Genomic DNA, 21,425 nt, shown 5'->3' with positions numbered 1-21,425 from the left:
GTTCAATTCCTGGGTCAGGAAGATCCCCTGGAGAAGGGAGTGACTACCCACTCCAGTATTCTTGCCTGGAGAATCCCATGGACAGAGGAGACTGGCAGGCTACAGTCCATGCAGTCTCAAAAAGCAGGACATGACTGAGCGACTAACCCTTTCACCTCATCATAAACATGAAAAAAACAGTAAAAGCAAGAAAAAAATATATACAATATATCTTATAAAAGAATGTTTATATAATTAGTGAAGAAAGAACAAGTCCAAATCAATGCAAGAAGCAAACAGCTCAAAACAAATTTTTGACAAGGAAAGGAATGGACAAATCTAAAAGAAGAAATGTGAATGACCAATAACAGGTATTTTAGTGAAAAAACAATTATGTGCATTATTAAGTACAGATGTAGATATATCATTTCACCTACTAAATTAGGAAAAAATTCTTTATAGAAATTTAATGAAAAACAGTGAGCAATGAGGATTTAAAGATATAGATAGTTTACCTACACTAAAAAGGGAAAGCAATCTAGATGGAAAGGTAGGAGGTTAAGAAAGGTTTAATGTGTTGAATTATGGCAACAATGGAAATATGGCCAAAGGCTGAGAAGAATGAGCAATAAGGAACCTTAACAGATAGCATGAGAAGAAACAGAAAACAATGAAGGGTTGCCAGTGGAAATTTGCATTTTATTAATCATTCTTATTGACAATATATATTAAATTCATCATTCTGTACACCTTTCAGTTCAGTCACTCAGTCATGTCCGACTCTTTGTGACCCCATGAATCGCAGCACGCCAGGCCTCCCTGTCCATCACCAACTCCTGGAGTTCACTCAGATTCATGTCCATCGAGTCTGTGATGCCATCCAGCCATCCCATCCTCTGTCGTCCCCTTCTCCTCCTGCCCCCAATCCCTCCCAGCATCAGTCTTTTCTAATGAGTCAACTCTTCACATGAGGTAGCCAAAGTACTGGAGTTTCAGCTTTAGCATCATTCTTTCCAAAGAAATCCCAGGACTGATCTCCTTCAGAATGGACTGGCTGGATCTCCTCGCAGTCCAAGGGACTCTCAAGAGTCTTCTCCAACACCACTAGGCTGGGATATAGCCTGTAGGAACTTGTGGTAGGCTAGTCATTCTCTAAACAAATATCCATTCCCTTCCTCTTCCTTAGTTTTGAGTAAACATATTTCCTAACTTTCCTTATGATTTGACTATGAAACAAAATTTTGACTGATTAGTTATAAGTGGAATTTTAAGACACCAGCTTCAAGAAAACTTTTTAAAGAATAGTTGGTATGGGCTCTTTGTCTTTTTCTTCCATTATTTTCTTGCCAGCTGGGAGGGAGATATTACGACTGGAGCTAAAGCATTCATCCTGAACTACCATCTCCCTGCCAATACCTCATACAGCTATCTCCCCTTCTCTATTTCTATGGCAATACTCTAGCTAATTACTTTTCACCTATTCCATCAGACTAGCCATCCATTGGAATAAGTACCTCATCTGTGTACTTATTTGTGGAGGCATTGTATTCATATTTGTTGAATGAATACTATTCTAAGAATACGTGATCAATGAGCCAAGAGTGGACCTGTTTACCCCACTCCCTTCATGTGATGACTCCGCATCATTCACCTGGCCACATGGTCATCAAAGTGGGGGCTCAGTAGGCATGTTTGCACATGTCTCTGACATCAGATTAGTTAACTGGTCTGAAGATGGCTATTTGACCCAAGATAGGTCAGTTGGAGTCACCTACCAGAGAACTAAAAAATGTAACTAATGGGTTTCTGCAATGGTGTCTTGAGGCTCTTGAATCCTGTGGTGTAGTAACATTTTTTGCCATATACGGTGAAGCAAAGAAAGCTGGTTCCACAGTAGAAGAGCCCCAAATAGGCATACAGAGAGAAGCAAAGAGGCACAGAAAGATTACAGCTCAATTTCCCTCTTTCCAATTCTTGGTTTTAGAATCTTTCTGAAGCTGGACTGCTCTCCCGAGCTTGGGTTTCCTGAGATTCCTTGTATCCTTAAATAAACTCTTTATGTTTGATGTTTTTGGCAATTAAACTAGACCTAATTAACCTAGAGACTTCTCAGAAATGATCGTGAGGATGTATAAAGACTGACAGCCCAAGGAGTAAATGAGTGGAAAGAAATTCAACCACACTTGTTTTTCTGCTGAACTCCTTCCTGACCATTTAATCAACAATTTAAAACTGCATTTCCCAGCTCCTCTGAGGCAACTTTCCAAGCAATTTATTTGACTCATTTTGCTCAAATCCCTCAAGAACCTCTTCTGTATTAAATATCCTATTCCTGTCTTAAAAGACATTACGTATGCACTGGGTCTGGTTTCACCATGCCACCCATGATGCTAGGTGTTCAAAATATATTAGCTTCCTTTCATTGTCTTGATGGTCAAGTATGCAATGCAGGTTTCTGTAAAATAATGAAGTTTGTATGCAGCTAAACAATGAAGGAATTAAGTCAATACAGCACAGAATTTGTATGGATTCCTACATTATTTTTCTCTCCATGATAAAGTCTTCTGCAGAGAAGGCATAGTGGAAGAGAGGGAAGTACTCTATCACAGCTCACCCAGAGAGCAACAAAAAAATACAGGGCTGTGAAGTATGTACCTCATCCCATGTTTCTTTGCTCTGTTTCTCCACACGCTCTCATTTGTTTTTTCTTTTGTCACTTTCTCATGTCTCCATAATTCAAAAGCCTTAAACTCTTTTTCACACCACCTGTTCATCAGGATTCCTTGCATCCTACCCCACACACCTTTTTAGGTAAAGTAGCACATTTGCTGAAAACTTCCTCTATTAGGATTCCTTTATTAGGATTTTAAAAATGTTTTAAACTGTGCCTGTATTTTTATTATGGTTGCTATTTATACTAGCACTGTATAACTTAGTTATCTATGCTTATAGTGGCTTGTCCCAATCCTGTTTTCCCATAAGCCCTTTTGTATGATTATCCAAATTATGAGGTTTTTGCATAAACTCATGCTTGCCTCTGTGTATATGTATGTGTGTGTGCATGTATATGTGTGTGTTTCATCAAACAGACAAAAAATTAGTTTCTGGTCCTGGCCTAATATTTGTAAATGTGTAAGCATCTATGGATTTTGTTGAAACCTATTTATGTTTGAAATAACTGGGTATAAATTTGAGTTCCACATCTACTTATTTTACATACACTTCTATCTTGCATATCCTATATATATATATGCATAGCCTATCCTATATTTGTTTCAGGACTGAAGACTTTACCTTTCAACTGTGTAATGGAAATTTTAAAATATATATATATACACACATATATCAGTGTAAAATGGAAGTTTCGTAAACATTAATATTCATTTTGATTAGAAATTAGCAAAAATAAAATTCAGTAAAAATTGAAATTCCATACTATCACAAATTTTCTAAGCAATGGTCTTACTGACCTAATAGATATTAAGTGGGGAAATGTTCATTGTAATTGAAACAAATTCTAATTAGAAATTGCATGAATTGAGGAAAATGTTAGTATTCAGATCTATAGCAGTCTTCATTTGAATTTATGGATATTTCAAAGGTTATTGAAGGCTTACTAAAATCTATGTTCAAGTAATTGTATTTTCTTAATATTATGAACAAACCAAGTTATATTATTGTGCTTGATTATAATCAAGTACAATCACATTAATTATAATATTCAGTTTGTCATGATGATACAATTATAGTTACATCTTTAGATGTAGACTTTTTTGACACTGAAGTGATAATTTTATCAAATTTATTAAAAGATAAATTAAGATTTGATATTTTCTAGGTACATAATAAATGCTTGACTTGAATGCAACATTAAAATAATTAGATCCATTCATGGCTTTGATTTTTTAATTTAAAATAGCTGATTAAAGATATAATAAACTCAATTACTAAGTCCTATTGTCTAAAACATGGACATGGAATCAGGAATAAGAATCTATTCCCTGATTTTACAAGAAGAAAATAAGGTGGCTCTCAGAGTTAATGAAGAATAATATTATTGGCTGACTATAACAAGGAGACTTCTCCCCTGAGGCCTGGCTAAAATTAATTCAAGCAGTGAGGCAAAGTGAACATACTGCTGTCAATGTCCGGTAGGAGAGGGTTGATGCCACAAGGGGTCTCTCCACCTCTTGGTTTTGAATTTTGCTTAGTGTTAACTTAATTTTCTGACCATAAGACTGGAGCCAGGAATGCTGTAGATGTTCTTTCTTAATGTATTTAAAGTTTTAGTATAGGAACAGTAAATATATTTTTTACAGAATAGCCCTAACTGTAAAAATATATAACTGAATTTAACACAGGAAAATGCATGATGTGTTCATTAGATCTGACTAGATTAAATGAAACTTTAAAAATCTCCAAATCTCGAAAACATCTTTTTTTTTTTTCAGTCACTTTGCTATCTAGGTCTATAACAAGTTGAAAGTAGGGATTTTTCTCTGCAAACTCAAGGGGACCAGGCAGATGTAGACATGTTGCCTAGAAAATGAGGCAGCCTCAACCACAGCAGCAGCAGCAGGAGACCAGGTGGGCTGTGCAACAGCTTGGAAATGCTTCAGCCAGGAAATGACATTTCACATCCTCACGGCACTCTGGCCGCATCTTTTTTACATGGAACTACCTATCTGAAAGGTTCAGGGACACTCAGGGGAAAAAATGGATATATCAAAGCAGTAAATATCTGTAATGTACAATGGTAGGTTTAAAAATTTTGTAGTATTTGTTCATAAATCAATGAATTGAGATCACCATTATTCCCTTTTGATAAAGAAACATTTTTGAATCAATAAAAACTAGTTACATTTCTTTGAAAAGTCAAAATGTTTAATTTCTGCATAATATATAAAGTATATGCTTAGTAAAATATGCATTTATGGATGGATGGATATCTTATTGATATGTAAGTTGGGAGAGGAATATAATCAGGATATATATTAATTATAACAAAATTTTTCAGGTATGACCTTGATACTTTCTGTTAACTCATAAAAGATATTTGCAGAAATGTAAAGTAGTTACTTCAAGTACTTTTTCATAGTCTTTTTCAGAACTGCTTGAGAATCACTGGACATTTTACCAGCCAACAGATAAAGTTCAATATAAAGTATCAGGTTTAATTTAAAGATATGAATTGGCTCTGACACATAGAATATGTTTAAAAAATTATATCAATTCTTGGCAGAAATTTTTAGCTTTATGCACAAAAGGTGCATTGCAGTTTAAGAAAACCTAAAATAAGAACGGTTGTATATAGTCAGATAAAGAAACTGCTGTGAATTGAATCTCATTCAAGTGCTATAACATTTGTTCACAAAGTGTGTTCCCCTCCCTCATCTTACTGAAAAATGTTCTGAATCCAAAATAAAACAGTCGGTAACAATGACGGCTGGTTGAACATGATTTTTTTTTTTTAACAGGATTTATAATGTTGAAAATATTTCAAGTGTTACTAAAATACACCACTGTTAGGAGTACAAGTGATATGTCTGATACTGCCTTTCTCCCAAGAGCATTTGAAATTATTGACAAACTAGATGTGGCAGGTGTTGCACAACTGTTTTTACTCCAGAGTATTCATCATGATTTTAATAGTACTCTATGCTGTTATGGTTCAATATGGCTGTTTCTGTGCCATTAAGCATCAGTAAAGAAATCAAGCTGGTTGGAATTATTTAGTATAACCTCTGGATCCCTCAATTTTCCAGAGTTGCAGTGATGATTAAATTAAACATGATGGTGAGGATTTCAATGATAATCATGTCAAACATTTACTGAGTAGTTACCACAAAGAGTTACTGTTCAAAGCTTCTGGCACATATTAACTTGCTAAATCCGCACAAATTGCCCTATAAAGTAGGTCTGATTTTCATTGCCATAAAAAACTGAGGTAAGGAGTTGATAAGTGCTTATTCAAGGTCACACAGCAACTAAGAGGCAGAGACAGTATTTAAACCTAAGAAGGCTGACTTCAGAGTCTGCTTGCTTCCCCTCTGGGCTGTGAGATGACCCTAGCACAAAGCAGCTGAGGACAGAGCTCTGCATCCTGAGGGTCGCTGCCATCTCCCCACACTTCCTTCTGCTTCAGGAATGCATTCCCTCCCAGTGAGTCTGCCTTATCGTGCCTAAGGCCTGGAGTGCTTTTCCCCAGGGTGTTGGTGTGCTTGCCCTTTTTATTTTTTTAAATATTTGGCCATGTTGTGAGATATGTCAGAACTTAGTTTCCTGACCAGGGATTGAACCCATGGCCCCTGCATTTGAAACAGAATCTTAACCACTGGATCACCAGGGAAATCCCATGTGGTTGCCTCTTAGTACATTCAAGCCTTTGCCCATCTGTAACTTTCAGAGATTACTTTGACTACTCTAATCTGGGTAATAATTCTCCAACACTTTCTCCCTATACCATTCATAGTACCCAGTACTTTGTCTGCTTCTGCCAGTGGACTGTAACTCAATGAAAGCTCTGTTCTGATTTTTCAAATATAATAAGATTTGAATAAATGTTTTCTATTAATCCATCTGTCTGTCCATCTATTGGTCCATCCACCCATTCATCCATCCATTCATTCATTCATCTTTTATGTACTCTTACATTATAAAGCACTACATATTATCTAGCCATTAGTTATTAAAAATAAAAGTCACTTTTAATTATTTCTCTATGGTGAGAAAATTAATCTTTTTTCTACTGACTATCATCTTCCTTTTTTTCCCTTTCTGACATTTACTATAAGAGAAAATTACTTGAACACTGCTGTGTTGAGCAGAAATACAGTTTTTCAGATTAACTAAGTGAAGAAGCAAAGTTTTGGAGTCACTCCACAGGGTAGTGTGTATAGATTTATGTAAATGTGAACTCTATGTAGAGCAATCACTGTTTTGTGATCTCCCAAGTTCAATTTGAATTTCGAGTGAGGCTGAGCTGAAACCATTAGCATCAAACCACTATTTTTCACTCCAAATCAATTACTGCTTACAGGACACTGAGGAGTCATACCTACAGTGTTTAAGGGGGAAAACAAAAGGTATGAGAGTCATTATAATCTTTTTAGGTGATGTGTGAAGACCACGTACTAGATATCTGATATTATAATGATGCTATCTTCTCTTACTTTCTCCCCAAGGTTGCTTCCTTCCTTTCACATTTAGGATTATTTGGGGGAGCATGAGGTGTTTTCCTCTATATGAATTAAGAGAGAGACGGTGTAGCTACTGGGCTCCTGTCTACTTAGAAGACTTTATTGACTTCTGGAAGCATTTGCAATCCCTGAACTCTTTCCTTCTTTTCCTTCAATGGAAAACTGGTCATCATTCAATTGGATCTTTTAGATTTTTCAGTGGAAAAAGCAACATTTTATATTGTTACTGGCTTCTATCCCAAGGTCCTGAGCTTGCCACTGTCTTAGAGACTGCTCACAGAGCAGTGCTGGCAGCAGAAGACACAGGAGGGGCACACAGGGAAGGGGAGGAAATGCCAGGCATCGAGAAATGAGTACTGAAAGGGCACATGGAAAATCAGGAAAGCCAAACACTGTGAACCACAGGCATTTCAGCCCTGCTTCAAAAAGATGCACATAGTTCACTGCAGTTTTCTGTAGCCTAGTAGCTGAGCGATAAAGACTGACTGAACATGGGAATGGGCAGAACCAGCTTTTAAGCGCTGATACAGAAAGTGTTGTGCCTAGAACAATGTCAAGCTTTTTGTCATTGTTGTTCATCTATACTTGTAGTCAACAAATATTCAGTGCTTTTTATGCCCCACATATTCTTCAAAGAATTTGTTTAAAGTAAATGATTTAATCCTTGTAAGAGCTCTTTGAGATGGAAGCAGTATTCCTATCATTTTCTGGCTGAGGAAAAGAATACGATGGAAGATTATGAAACTTGCCTAAAACCACAGAGTAGATATCAAGTGGTCAAACTAGGATTTGCACCTAGCGTTGTTACTGTAAAATTGACATAACTGATATTTAGTATTAATAGTCAGCTCAATAAGTATCGGCTGAATGACTGTGCATAATAAATGATTTTACTTAATAAATAATATTGATCCAAAATTGAGTAACCTTTTAAATTTTGAATTGCCACTTCTATAAGTTACACTGATGGAATATTTCTTCTGCCACTATACGAATTCCCTTCCTACTTTTCTGTGTTATAGAATGGTGGTTGTATTTTATAAGATTTTAGTACAAATAATTTCTAAATCAACTTGAATTCAAAAAGAGAAAATATTAGGAGGCGGTCCTAAGATGGCAGAGGAATAGGATGGGGAGACCACTTTCTCCTCCACAAATTCATCAAAAGAACATTTAAATGCTGAGTAAATTCCACAAAACAACTTATGAATGCCGGCAGAGGACATCAGGCACCCAGAAAAGCAACCCATTGTCTTTCAAAGGAGGTAGGAAAAAATATAAAAGACAAAAAAAGAGACAAAAGAGGTAGGGATGGAGCTCCGTCCCGGGAAGGGAGTCTTAAAAAGAGAGAAGTTTCCAAACACCAGGAAAAACTCTCACTGCTGTCTGTGGCGAGCCTTGGAAGCACAGAGGGCAACATAACTGGGAGGAAAAATAAATAAAAAATTAAAACCCACAGATTATGAGCCCAACGGTAACTCTCCCAGTGGAGAAGCAGCACAGATGCTTGCACCCGCCACTAGCAAGCAGGGGCTGGGCAGGGAGGTGCAGGCTGCATTGCTTAGAGTAAGGATCTGGCCTGAATGCCCCGAGGGCAATCTGAGCGAACTAACTTGGGCTAGCAAACTAGACTGTGGGATAGCTACCCCTCGAAAAGTCCAAAGACACCACCAGGCCCGCACACAGAACAAAGGACTGAACAGAACTAGCTGGCTGCAGACCATACGCCTCCGGTGACCGGTAGCCAGAGCCGGAAGTGGGCAATCGCAGCCCCAGAGAGACATTATCTACCAAACTGCAAGCAGGCTTCTTTGCTAACTAAGACTTCTTGGGGTTCTGGACAGTCAACATCCACCTGAGAAGGTCCGCTGGTTGTACACCCAGAAAACCGAGCAGCAGGGACAGGGGAGGTGGTAAGTCGCAGCGACTGCGCTGGGCAAACACCTCATCACCTGAGCTGCTCGGACCTGGGAAGGGCATAAAATGCAGGCCCAACAAAGTCTGTGCCTCTGAGGACTACTTGAGTGCCTGAACCTGAGCGGCTTAGACCTGGGAGGTCCATGCAGCCCAGCGCCAGCCTTGGATGGTTCCCAGCGGAGCAACCTAGAGCCTGAGCAGTGTGGGCAGGGAGGGTACATGCGCCGTGAGCGGGGGCAGGCACAGTTTGTCTGAGGCACTGAGAGCACACACCAGAGTTATTTGTTGGCAGCGTCCCTCCTTCCCCACAGCGCGACTGAACAAGTGAGCCTAAAAAAAGTGTTCACCACCGCCCCCTTTGTGTCAGGGTAGAAATCAGACACTGAAGAGACCAGCAAACAGAAGAAGCTCAAACAGGGAAGCGCCTTGGAAGTGACAGGTGCAATAGATTAAAATCTGTTATTAGTACCGACTACATAGGAAGGGGCCTATAGACTTGAGAAATATAAGCCGGACCAAGGAACTATCTGAAAATGAACTGATCCCACAATACCTACAACACCAGAGGAAGTCCTAGATATATTTTTACTATTTTTACGATTATTCTTTTTTTTTAATTAAAAAAAATTTTTAAGTCCCCATTACTCCTTTAATTTTCACTTTTATAACCTACTATTACTTTGCAAAAAAAAGACCCTATTTTTTGAAAGCAAACTTCATATATATATATTTTTTATAATTTTTGTGACTTTTTTTTTCTCTTTCTTTTTTTCTAACTTTTCTTTAATATTGTATTTTTGAAATTCCACACTCTACTCTAGATTTTTAATCTTTGCTTTTTGGTATTTGTTATCAATTTTGTACCTTTAAGAACCCAATCTTCACTACCCATTTTTACTTGGGAACGAGATTACTGGCTTGACTGCTCTCTTCCCGTTGGGACTCTTCTTTTTCTCCACCAGGTCACCTGTGTCTCCTCGCTACCCCCCCTCTTCTCTATCCAACTCTGTGAATCTCTGTGTGTTACAGACAGTGGGGAATACTTAGGGAGCTGATTACTGGCTGGATCTGTCTCTCTCCTCTTGATTCCCCCCTTTATCCTCCTGGCCACCTCTGTCTCCTTCCTCCCTCTTCTCTTCTCTGTATAACTCTGTGAACACCTCTGAGCAGTCCAGTTGTCGAATGCACATAAGGAAATGATTACTGGCTAGCTTGCTGTCTCCTCTATTGATTCCACCTCATCTCATTTGGGTCATCTCTAACTTCCTCCTCCCTCTTCTCTTCTCCATGTAGCTCTGTGAACCTCTCTGGGTGTCCCTCACTGTGGAGAAACTTTTCATCTTTAACGTAGATGTTTTATTAATGGTGCTGTATAGAAGAATTCTTGAGACTGCTGTAAAAATAAGACTGAAATCCAGAAGCAGGAGGCTTAAGTCCAAACCCTGAGAACACCAGAGAACTCCTGACTCCAGGGAACATTATTTGACACGAGCTCATCAAACACCTTTATACCTACACTGAAACCAAGCACCACCCAAGGGCCAACAAGTTCTAGAGCAAGAAATACCATGCAAATTCTCCAGCAACACAGGAACACAGCACTGAGCTCCAATATACAGGCTGCCCAAAGTTACTCCAAAACCATTGACATCTCATAACTAATTACTGGACACTTCATTGTACTCCAGAGAGAAGAAATCCAGCTCCACCCACCAGAACATTGACACAAGCTTCCCTAACCAAGAAACCTTGACAAGCCACCTGTACAACCCCACCCACAGCGAGGAAACTCCACAATAAAGAGAACTCCACAAACTGCCAGAATACAGAAAGGCCACCCCAAACGCAGCAATATAAACAAGATGAAGCGACAGAGGAATACCAAGCAGGTAAAAGAACAGGAGAAAAGCCCACCAAACCAAACAAAAGAGGAAGAGATAGGGAATCTACCTGAGAAAGAATTCCAAATAATGATACTGAAAATGATCCAAAATCTTGAAATCAAAATGGAATCACAAATAAATAGCCTGGAGACAAGGATTGAGAAGATGCAAAAAAGGTTTAACAAGGACCTAGAAGAAATAAAATAGAGTCAGTGTATAATGAATAATGCAATAAATGAGATCAAAAACACTATGAAGGCAAAAAATAGTAGAATAACAGAGGCAGAAGATAGGATTAGTGAATTAGAAGATAGAATGGTAGAAATAAATGAATCAGAGAGGAAAAAAGAAAAACAAATTAAAAGAAATGAGGATAGTCTCAGAGACCTCCAGGATAGTGTTAAACACCCCAACATTCAAATCATAGGAGTCCCAGAAGAAGACAAAAAGAAAGACCATGAGAAAATACTTGAGGAGATAATAGTTGAAAACTTCCCTAAAATGGGGAAGGAAATAATCACCCAAGTCCAAGAAACCCAGAGAGTCCCAAACAAGATAAACCCAAGGCGAAACACCCCAAGACATATATTAATCAAATTAACAAAGATCAAACACAAAGAACAGATATTAAAAGCAGCAAGGGAAAAACAACAAATTACATACAAGGGGATTCCCATAAGGATAACAGCTGATCTTTCAACAGAAACTCTTCAGGCCAGGAGGGAATGGCAGGACATACTTAAAGTGATGAAAGAAAATAACCTACAGCCCAGATTACTGTACCCAGCAAGGATCTCATTCAAATACGAAGGAGAAATCAAAAGCTTTACAGACAAGCAAAAGCTGGGAGAATTCAGCACCACCAAACCAGCTCTCCAACAAATGCTAAAGGATCTTCTCTAGACAGGAAACACAACAAGGATATATAAACTCGAACCCAAAACAATAAAGTAAATGGCAATGGGATCATACTTATCAATAATTACCTTAAATGTAAATGAATGCCCCAACCAAAAGACAAAGACTAGCTGAATGGATACAAAAACAAGACCCCTATATGTGTTGTCTACAAGAGACCCACCTCAAAACAAGGGACACACACAGGGAGAAAGTGAAGGGCTGGAAAAAGCTATTCCATGCAAATAGAGACCAAAACAAAGCAGGAGTAGCAATTCTCAGATATAATAGACTTTAAAATAAAGGCTGTGAAAAGAGACAAAGAAGGACACTACATAATGATCCAAGAAGAAGATCAATCCAAGAAGATATAACAATTATAAATATATATGCACCCAACATAGGAGCACCACAATATGTAAGACAAATAGTAACAAGCATGAAAGGGAAAATTAACAATAACACAATAATAGCGGGAGACTTTAATACCCACTCACACCTATGGATAGATCAACTAAACAGAAAATTAACAAGGAAACACAAACTTTAAATGATACAATAGACCAGTTAGACCTAATTGATATCTATAGGACATTTCACTCCAAAACGATGAATTTCACCTTTTTCTCAAGTGCACATGGAACCTTCTCCAGGGTAGATCACATCCTGAGCCATAAATCTAGCCTTAGTAAATTCAAAAAAATTGAAATCATTCCAAGCATCTTTTCTGACCACAATGCAGTAAGATTAGATCTCAATTACAGGAGAAAAACTATTAAAAATTCCAACATATGGAGGCTGAACAATACACTGCCGAATAACCAACAAATCACAGAAGAAATCAAAAAAGAAATCAAAATAAGCATAGAAGTGAATGAAAATGAAAACACCACAACCCAAAACCTGTGGGACACTGTAAAGGCAGTGCTAAGGGGAAAGTTCATAGCAATACAGGCATACCTCAAGAAAGAAGAAAAAAGTCAAATAAATAACCTAACTCTACACCTAAAGCAATGGGAAAAGGAAGAAATGAAGAACCTCAGAGTTAGTAGAAGGAAAGAAATCTTAAAAATTAGGGCAGAAATAAATGCAAAAGAAACAAAAGAGACCACAGAAAAATCAACAAAGCCAAAAGCTGGTTCTTTGAAAGGATAAATAAAATTGACAAACCATTAGCCAGACTCATCAAGAAACAAAGGGAGAAAAATCAAATCAATAAAATTAGAAATGAAAATGGAGAGATTACAACAGAAAACACAGAAATACAAAGGATCATAAGAGACTATTATAGGCAATTATATGTCAATAAAATGGACAACATGGAAGAAATGGACAAATTGTTAGAAAAGTACCACTTTCCAAAACTGAACCAGGAAGAAATAGAAAATCTTAACAGACCCATCATAAGCACGGAAACTGAAACTGTAATCAGAAATCTTCCAGCAAACAAAAGACCAGGTCCAGACGGCTTCACAGCAGAATTCTACCAAAAATTTAGAGATGAGATAATACCTATCCTATTCAAACTCTTCCAGAAAATTGCAGAGGAAGGTAAACCACAGTCATCAAGACACTATCATACTGGCACAAAGACAGAAATATAGATCAATGGAACAAAATAGAAAGCCCAGAGATAAATCCATGCAACTATGGACACCTTATCTTTGACAAAGGAGGCAAGAATATACAATGGATTAAAGACAATCTCTTTAACAAGTGGTGCTGGGAAAACTGGTCAACCACTTGTAAAAGAATGAAACTAGAACACTTTCTAACACCATACACAAAAATAAACTCAAAATGGATTAAAGATCTAAACATAAAACCAGAAACTATAAAACTCCTAGAGGAGAACATAGGCAAAACACTCTCTGACATAAATCACAGCAGGATCCTCTATGACTCACTCCCAGAATATTGGAAATAAAAGCAAAAATAAACAAATGGGACCTAATTAAAATTAAAAGCTTCTGCACAACAAAGGAAACTATAAGCAAGGTAAAAAAGACAGCCTTCTGAATGGGAGAAAATAATAGCAAATGAAGCAACTGACAAACAACTAATCTCAAAAATATACAAGCAACTCCTGCAGCTCAATTCCAGAAAAATGAACAACCCAATCAAAAAATGGGCCGAAGAACTAAATAGACATTTCTCCAAAGAAGACATACGGATGGCTAACAAACACATGAAAAGATGCTCAACATCACTCATTATCAGAGAAATGCAAATCAAAACCACAATGAGGTACCATTTCATGCCAGTCAGATGGCTGTGCAATAAATGCTGGAGAGGGTGTGGAGAAAAGGGAACCATCTTACACTCTTGGTGGGAATGCAAACTAGTACAGCCATTATGGAAAACATTGTGGAGATTCCTTAAAAAACTGGAACTAGAACTGCCTTAGGACCCAGCAATCCCACTGCTGGGCATACACACCGAGGAAACCAAAATTGAAAGAGACACATGTACCCCAGTGTTCATCGCAGCACTGTTTATAATAGCCAGGACATGAAAGCAACCTAGATGTCCATCAGCAGATGAATGGATAAGAAAGCTGTGGTACATATACACAATGGAGTATTACTCAGCCATTAAAAAATATACATTTGAATCAGTTCTAATGAGGTGGATGAAATTGGAGCCAATTATACAGAGTGAAGTAAGCCAGAAAAAAAAAAAAAAACCCAATACAGTATACTAACACATATATATGGAATTTGGAAAGATGGTAACAATAACCATGTATGCGAGACAGCAAAAGACACACAGATGTATAGAACAATCTTTTTGGACTCTGTGGGAGAGGGAGAGGGTGGGATGATTTGGAAGAATGGCATTGAAACATGTATAATATCATATATGAAATGAATCGCCAGTCCAGGTTTGACGCATGATACTGGATGCTTGGGGCTGGTGCACTGGGACAACCCAGAGGCATGGTATGGGGAGGGAGGAGGGAGGGGGTTTCAGGATGGAGAACACGTGTATATCTGTGGTGGATTCATGTTGATGTATGGCAAAACCAATACAATATTGTAAAGTAATTAAACTCCAATTAAAATAAATAAATTTATATTTTAAAAAAATAAAAAGAGAAATCAAATTCATTAACAGTCATTTTTTCAAAAATTAATAAGCTACTAGGTTCTATTTTAACTTGTCCAAAAAGAGGTATGCTTCCTAATGTGTCCCTGCACACAGCATAGACAGACCTATTTTATTTTTCTGTTTAAAAAATAATAATAATTTTGACAGTTAATTGAAGGTAGCACCATGATGTGTTCTAAATGCAAAGAAATAATGGGTATATATCTAGCTTTATGTTGTCCATGTACTAAATATTACTTAGTAAACCAAGTTATGTGTTTTTGAATGGAAGGTAAAAAGTAGACATGAAGCTGAAATAGTTTTCTTATCTTCAGGTAAAGTAGATAACCATCAAATATATCTCATCTATAGCGTCTAATTTCTCCCCTTTCACTCTTAATCAATTTAAAACTTTGTTCTCATTAATTTTGAAATTTAAAAAGTATGCATAGATTCCAGAGTTGTCAAAAAGTCCTAGAAAAATCTCAGAGACACTCTGTTACGACTCTAGGAAGAATTATAAGTCTATATACTCTATATACATGAAAAATAATGATGTCCTTTTCAAAATTTTCTGGATCTAGGTCCCTCCAACTCTTTGATGTTAGTCTTTTCTGTTCTCATCTTTCCCTGTTCAATTTTGACTTCACTCCCAGTGGTGTTTTTGTTTGTTCATTTTTTGTTTTGTTTTTGAATGTGGGCTGCTGTCCTGAAAGGGAATCCTGGTGGATCCATTTTGAGTGTTCCCATGGTTTAGACTGCTCCAGCCCCACAGACTTAACCACAGATCCCTTGGTCCCAATGATCCTAAAAGTAGGTGAAATCTCTCTCAGTTTTGGCTGCCATTTTAAAACCACGTGACTGCATCTTCAAGTGAGTATCTGTGGACAGTTTTGTGATTCTCCTGGCTTCTCTCTCATACACACAAATACCATTCAGATCTTGTGGCTGTTGGCAGTTTATCCTCAGTAGCTTATATATAGGGTTTCTTAGGAATGCATTTTCACTTACTTTGCTGCATATGTTTTCTATAGCTTATAGACTGCCAACTAGGCTTTGACTCTTTCTTTCTTTATTTTAAAAATTAAAGTATAGTTGATGTAACAGTGTTATATAAATTACAGGTGTACAATATAGTGCCTCATATTTTTTAAAGGATATTATACTCCACTTATACTAAAATATTGGCTATAGTCCCCAGTTCTGTTTTATGTGAGAATTTGGGAAAGTTCAAAAGCTATTCACCACCACCACCATTTTCCCAGAATTTTTTCTGAATTCTTTTTTATTTTTAATAGCTTTTGATAAATAATTTATAATTTAGATACCATTGCTAAGCTGCTAAGTCACTTCAGTCGTGTCTGACTCTGTGTGACCCCATAGACGGCAGCCCACCAGGCTCCCCTATCCCTGGGATTCTCCAGGCAAGAACGCTGGAGTGGGTTGCCATTTCCTTCTCCAATGCATGAAAGTGAAAAGTAAAAGGGAAGTCGCTCAGTCGTGTCCAACTCTTAGCGACCCCATGGACTGCAGCCCACCAGGCTCCTCTGTCCATGGGATTTTCCAGGCAAGAGTACTGGAGTGGGGTGCCATTGCCTTCTCCATTAGATACCATTAAGTCCACCCATATAAAGTTTACAACTTTATGGTCTTAGTATATTTATGGAACTGTGTAACAATCACTATAAAAACTTATAATAGTTTCCTCATAAAGAAACCCTATATTTATCAGCAGTCACTTCCCCACCCCATATTCTTGAGCCAGTAATCTGTTTTCTGTCTCTATATACTTCCTATTCTGGGCATTTTATATAAATGGCATCATACAGTATATGTTCTACTGTAACTGGCAGAAAATGATAAGATAAATGAATATTAAGTCATTTTTAAAATTATTCATCTCGAATGAGAATCAGTTCCATGATAGATTTTATGGTGACCTATTTGCATAGGATCTGAAGCTGGTTTCTTAATAGAGCAATAAAGTACCATTTAAAAATATGACTTAGTTAATATAATGATGGTGGGTGAAACAATACAATGTAATACATAAATTTTTTACTATGTGTCAAGGGTATTCTAAGTAATTTATATATAGTAACATAGGATTCACAGAAATCTATGATGGAAGTGCTATATTACTATTGTACCCATTTTATTGATGAAGAAACTGAGGAAAAGTGAAATAAGCTCACCTAAGTCAGTCAGTGGCAGAGCCAGTTTCCACACCCAGGTAGTTTGACTCCACTCCTTGTTCCTAACCACTATTCTATACTGTCTCTCTGATGTTTTGTCACATACCATTATCTTCTAAATTAGCAATAGGAGAAAACAACCTAGATCAACTTATACACTAATTTGCTTCTTGTTACTGATTTTTCACAGCACTGCTATTTTATTGGTATACAATTTAAAACTAAGAAGACCAAAAAATTATTGCTTTTTTTTAGTTCCAGACATATGCAACAGCCTGGCTATTGAAAAACGGTTATTTCTTCCTAAAATACATTTGACATGCAATTGACCATATTCACTACAATTAACCAAAATTGCCTCTTTATTTACCACATAGAAAGACTTAAAAGTACTATATCACTAAATATGACAATGAAGTATTAGTCAGTAAGGTGAATGAATGTTCAATTGGCTTGAATGCATTATAATCATGTAAATTTTCACAGGACTTTAAGAGAATAAAAACTTCAACATGAAACTTGGCAAAACTGGAATAATAACTCTCAATTTTTTTTCTGCACTGAATCAACCCATCCAAGAATCATTCTGCTTTCCTTGAGAGGAAAAGAATCTCTCCTATTTAATAAAAGCTTCTTTCTAAAAATCTTAGATAAAGCTTTGAAGAGCTTCTCCTTTTGAACTTGCCAAAATCACTTATAAATTGAGTAACAAACTATAATGGAAATTTAGCATACTACTGGGAGAAGGCAATGGCACCCCACTCCAGTACTCCTGCCTGGAAAATCCCATGGACGGAGGAGCCTGGAAGGCTGCAGTCCATGGGGTTGCTGAGGGTCAGACACGACTGAGCGACTTCACTTTCACTTTTCACTTTCATGCACTGGAGAAGGAAATGGCAACCCACTCCAGTGTTCTTGCCTGAAGAATCTCAAGGACGGGGGAGCCTGGTGGTCTACTGTCTATGGGGTCATACAGAGTCAGACACGACTGAAGTGACTTAGCAGCAGCAGCAGCAACATATTACTAGGAAGTTACTAGAAAAGCATTAAAGAAGCACATTCTAACTTCTAAGATACTTTTTCATGATTATATTTTCAGATCCCATTTTCTGTGGTCCAGGAATCCTCTTCCAAACACCTGCACACCCAAACCCTGTTTTCAGATTCTCTGCTCCCTAGATTATCTAGGGTGCATACATTCTGCTTTTATGTAATGTGTGTGTGTGTGTATACATATAATAGCTGAGTATCAGCTGCCTTTGCTGGAAACACAGCAGAAGGGTGGGGGACTCAATAAAAGACTGACATCTAAGCAGAAGGCTTTTCGTAAAGAAAGCAAATGCTCTAATAGCACCAAAAATCAAAGTCATATTTTCAAAATGTCTCAGTGAAGTGATATTTTAATATGAAAGCAGCAACGGAATTAAGCAGCACTCAGGTTTAGCTCTTCAGTCCCAGGGGCTTCCCTCTAAGGGAACCAGCATAGGAAATCACAGAAGGTGTATCTTTCATGGGCAGGACATATCACACTGTACTATTTCGTAAATCAGATGGAATAACTTCTCAGAAAGAAACTTTGAAATGTGAAACTGTACACATATATTTATAATTATTTTTTACATTTTCTGGGTAGTTTCATAAAGAGAATCTAAGTGCAATTATACTTCAGATTTAGAAACGTGATAAATGATAATATATTTTTCAAAGTATTGTTCACTGGCTAGAGTAGCTTTTTAGATGCCTTAAGTATAGCTCTCAGTTCAAGTTCTGCTTGAATTACGCCTAGTTGTATATATTTTTTATATAGCCACTAACTTCCTGTTTTCTAACCCTTTCTACTGGTTCATTTAAAATTAATTACATAAATGTATGAGAATATTAGGCTTATGGTTTAAATTGTGTTGAAAAATAAATTCAAAGAAAAACACTTGTACATGTTAGAAAAAGACGTTAACACAGAAGGAAGAGAGGAATTATCTTTAAAATCAAAGGATGAAAAAATATATATAATCAAAGGATGGAGAAACTATTATCTCTTAACATGGAGCTGTAAATTCAACCATCATAAAATCATCTCTTTCAATTGATTTTTATGTACATACAAAATATGTAACTGCAGAACATTTTATAAACATGAAGCAAAGATAAATGGCTAGGTTTTATGTGTGCTTCCAAACAGCAGAGCCTTCCAGAAACTTACCAGTCATGCAGTTTTCAAATTCAATGTCATCAATTGCAGCTCCTCCTCCCAGATCCCGTGTACGGAGACCTTGAAATATGACTTCGAAATTCCTTAACTTTCCTAGAAGGATGACAGCCTTTTGCCAGCGATCACCAGAGTTCTGCTTATTTTCTTCCCATACTTTTGATAGTCCTTTCTCTGTCTAAAGATAAAGAAGTTTGCATCAGGCAAATAATTTAACACAAAAGAAGGAAAAAACACCAATTATTTAGAACACAAGCATTTGACCAGTGAAAACTGATTAAAGCTGATAATAGTCATGGTATACTTTACCCCATTGAAACAGAGGCCCATTAATCTACTAAAGTATTCCCAAAAGAAATATGAGCAAGACTTGTAAATTTGTTTCAATATTTTCAGAGACATCATTATTAGCAAGTGAATACTCAATTAAACCCACTTCTTGCTTGCATGCAGAGTTCTCAATGCATAATTGATGGAGTCTGAACAGTTTACTGAAGCCCTGATTTTACTGCTCTAGGTACCCTTCCTGCCAACCTTCTATGCCCATTCTTTAATCACTGATACTGTATTGGGTTGGTGAAAAAGTTCATTAGGGTTTTTCCGTAACATCTTATGAAAAGCCCAAATGAAATTTTTTGTCCAACCCAATACCTTTCTTTACAGACCTGAAATAACTTAAGGAAAGAGAAAAGAGAGAAGAAAGGAGGAACAGTTGGGAGAAATCACAGATCCCTGATAGATATAAGATATTGTGAAGTGAATGGAAAGTGATTATTTCTAAGATGGTATTTCAAAAATTCTATTAGATGATCATATGATTTTGGCTATTTATAAAATTCTACTATGATTATTACATTAGGCTTAACAGTATTTTAGAGCAAATTCTTCAAATTGTAAAGGAAAAATTAATTTTCTAAGAAAACATTTAAATATCTCCCCTCAAGACAAATGTTTCCTTGGCCAAGGGAATATAAAGAAACTACAAGGGACTAAAAATAACTGTACCTATGCATAGGTGGAGTAAATTATGAACAAGCTACAAAAAGACTAAAACCCAACTGCCACTTCTGAGGTGCCAGGAGCAAAAGCAGGGACGGTGCATGATTCCTGCACAACAGTACCACCAAGGAAGTGGGCAGACCACCCATGCCATTCCTCAGCCCACTTAAGGGACCCAAGCAAGGGAAACTGGCACTTGTTTTTGCTCCCTGATGCTGTAGCACGAGTCCCAATGAAATCTTGGTCGAATATCTTGTCTTCCCTCTTATCAATTTCTATTGATTAAAAAGTTCAAGAACCCAAATTAGTAATATTCTGAATGTCAAAGTTTGGTCTGCTAGCAGTACAATATTCTAATAGATGAATAATCCAAGTACAACATGACCTGACATGACAAGACATAATGTGACATATTGCATAATCTTAACAATAACAACAGCAAAAAAATGATGCTAACAGTAAAACAGAATGTAAGTCAGTTGATCACAAGGACAAGGCTTAAACTGTATGTGTTGCTCTTTGCTATTCAGGGCATAGTCCTTATTGGGAATTCAAGGTTAACAAATTATTACAATGGATATATAGCAAATAAAAAGGGAAAATATATATAATTATGTTTATGTCCCCAAAATTAATATTTCAGGGTCCGGTATTGTGTTTTTATGACAAATTCACAAGTAAATTTGGTCACTGAATCTTATAATCAAAAAGGTGGAATAGAGGAGAATATGTAATGGAATGGCATCTAGAAAATAAAATAAGATGTTTCAACTGATTTATAGCATATAACTGAAACACATATTTTACAGATTTCTTTTTTTTAAATATGGACTGAACAAAAAAAGAAATGCTTGAAGAGGAGATCCAAAGGAGTTACACATTCATAGTCTCACCCTTTTTGGAAACTACTGTTAATAAATGAGGCAGCTGACACCTCATTCTGTTGAGGGAGGCACAGATCAGTCAGTCAAGCAGCTCTTCTGGGGAATTATAGAGAGAAAGTGGAACTCTGTATTAGTTACTCTAAAATTAACTTTGTAAAACAACTAACAGTACACAG

General features: G+C 37.0%; 1 protein-coding gene across 1 annotated transcript in view; it reads right to left on the bottom strand.

The window, feature by feature from the left end:
• The window catches only part of MALRD1 (MAM and LDL receptor class A domain containing 1), a 603,405-nt gene that overhangs the window by 237,456 nt on the left and 344,524 nt on the right, over positions 1–21,425 (bottom strand). The window contains exon 30 of the mRNA XM_052651192.1: positions 19,361–19,544. Coding sequence (XP_052507152.1) covers positions 19,361–19,544 — 184 coding nt within the window. The remainder of the gene's footprint in view (positions 1–19,360; positions 19,545–21,425) is intronic.

Source organism: Budorcas taxicolor, chromosome 13, assembly GCF_023091745.1.
Source record: "Budorcas taxicolor isolate Tak-1 chromosome 13, Takin1.1, whole genome shotgun sequence".
Taxonomy (NCBI): Eukaryota; Metazoa; Chordata; class Mammalia; order Artiodactyla; family Bovidae; genus Budorcas; species Budorcas taxicolor.
Note: the sequence above shows the minus strand (reverse complement) of the source record. Positions and strands in the feature narration are given on the sequence as shown.